At 38.4% G+C, this 2,259-nt stretch overlaps 1 protein-coding gene across 1 annotated transcript; it reads right to left on the bottom strand.

Moving 5' to 3' along the window:
* Positions 1–384: 384 nt before the first annotated feature.
* Positions 385–861, bottom strand: LOC132628504 (uncharacterized). The gene has a single exon (XM_060344282.1). The coding sequence runs from the start codon at positions 859–861 to the stop codon at positions 385–387; it is 477 nt and encodes a 158-aa protein (XP_060200265.1).
* Between the last annotated feature and the right edge of the window lie 1,398 nt (positions 862–2,259).

The raw sequence follows: 2,259 nt of genomic DNA, 5'->3' as shown, positions 1-2,259 counted from the left end.
ATGATGTCATTACCGGCTCATACAGTATGTCTAGTATTTTTATAGATGAGTCTTTCAGAATAGTTGATACATGCCTGTCTCTTATGAGTTTATTGAGAGTCATATGACGACCCTATCAGCCCACCTATTCTTATGTTATTGTAACAAATATATGTCAGATGGTATTTGACTAGTATGGTCAGGTGCCGTCGTGGCCCTTCAGTTTGGATCGTGACAAAAGTTCACAAGAATGGCTGCTAGAGCCGCACCCAAACACTCTTCCTCCATTTTAAATTCAACAGTTTGATCCATCACATCAATAGAATCAATAACCGAAATGCTTTCGTAAGCACTTAGTAACTTCATCCCCTTACTCATTTGGAAAGTAACTTCCTCATCGTTGACTCAGAATTGGATTTCATTCTTTTCAAAGTCCATAAGAGTCTTTCCCGTAGCAAGGAAATGTCTTCCCAAGATAATAGGAATATCCTTATAAATAGTAAAATCGAGGATGAAAAAATCAGCAGGCAAAAAGAATTCACCAACCCTAACAAGCACATTATCTACAACTCCAACTGTCTTTTTGATAGATCTATCAACCATCTGCAATAGCATATTATTAGGTCTAACAATTCCCAAACCCAATTGCTCATAGATAGCAAGAGACATGAGTTTTATGCTATCCCCGTTATCACATAAAGAGCAAGCAAAATCATGCTGACCTATAGAACATGGAATAGTAAAGGCCCCTAGATCCTCCTTCTTTTGAACATTGGTGGTGGATATAATAGAGCTAACACAGTGAGTCACACTCACAACGTCATGCTTCACAGACCTCTTCTTTGTCAGCAAATCTTTCAAATACTTTGCAAATTTGGGCATCTATTTGACAACATCTCGAAAAGGGATGTTCATGGAAAGCTGCTTAAATTGATCATAGAACTTCTGACATTCAACATCACCGGTCTCCTTTGCCAACCTCTGACGAAAGGGAGGTGTGGCTTTAAATAATTGAGTCAAAGGACGAAGAGCCCTTTTAACCGTTGACTTGCTAGTGTTATTGTTGTTTTTCTACTTTTTAGAACTATCTGAAACATCGTCAACCTACTTAACAATAGGAACTTCTGTCTCGACCTCATATACAATTATTGGCACATCAAATTGTGCCTCTTCTTCTTTGGCAACTGGCTTGAGATTTATCACCTTCTTTATAGCACTTTGGAGTATTTTACCACTGCGAGTACTCATAGCATATACACGTTCTACACCACCTCCCCTATTCTTTGGACTCAGAATAGTGTCACTATGAAGTCCTCCATTTTGTGGAGGGTTTCTTTAGAAATATCTTGCATCTGCGACTCGAGCTTCTGAATGGAAGCTTTCTGAGATCCCACTGTCTGTCATCCCCTTTAATGTTCGATGTCTTGGTTGGATAGCACCTTTTCAAGCATGCTCTCCAACTTCGAACTCCCCTGTTCAGTCGATTGACCCTTAAGTGGAATATAGGGATTGGAACTCTTATTTCCAAAGTTATTGTTATTGTTGTAGTTTCCCTTGTTCGATCCACCATAGTTATTGTTGTAATTACCCTGTCCCTATATATATAGGGTCTCCATTGATTCTGAGTATTTTTTTGATAGCCTCCTTGATAATTATGCCTTTGGTAACCCCTTGAGAGTTATTAACATAGTTAGCATCCTCATACTGCAAAGGAGGCCCTTCTTGATATGGACCCTCTTGAACTTGGTACATCTCTTTTGGCATATCCGGAATGTCTTCAACAACATTAACCTTCTTTGCTTACTTTTCATCAAGTCTCTTTGTCAGCAAAGAAATATTGGTTGTTTTCTGATCTAGAGTTTGTCGAGTCTCTTGATTTTCCTTCATAATATTATGGATCATGGGAGCTCCATAGGATACATTGTTAGTACCACCCGAATGCCATGCTTGATTGTGAGTAGTAAGCTTATCATGCACTGAGTGATTGGGGCATAAGTCTTATCCATAAAACACCCACTAGTTGCATTGTTTGCGACTGCTTGTGTAACGACCCGTTTGGTCATTTTGGCGTTTTGGAGTCTTTTCCCCAAATTACCCTTTATGTAGCTTGGAAATGATATTCTTGACTTGCGGGGATAGGTGGTACGGTTATATAATTGACAGGTAAATTTTAGAACTTATCTATTTAATGTGTGTGAATGGTTTATTCATAGAAATATTATTTGCACACATATTAGGTATAAGTTGGTGAATAATATAATCGACTAAGTGGGTCAATTT

The sequence above is a fragment of the Lycium barbarum genome, chromosome 2 (assembly GCF_019175385.1).
Source record: "Lycium barbarum isolate Lr01 chromosome 2, ASM1917538v2, whole genome shotgun sequence".
NCBI classification, from domain to species: Eukaryota; Viridiplantae; Streptophyta; class Magnoliopsida; order Solanales; family Solanaceae; genus Lycium; species Lycium barbarum.
Note: the sequence above shows the minus strand (reverse complement) of the source record. Positions and strands in the feature narration are given on the sequence as shown.

Bases quoted from the DNA above. Each gene is read 5' to 3' on its own strand.
- LOC132628504 (XM_060344282.1), bottom strand. From the start codon at position 861: ATGCCCAAATTTGCAAAGTATTTGAAAGATTTGCTGACAAAGAAGAGG.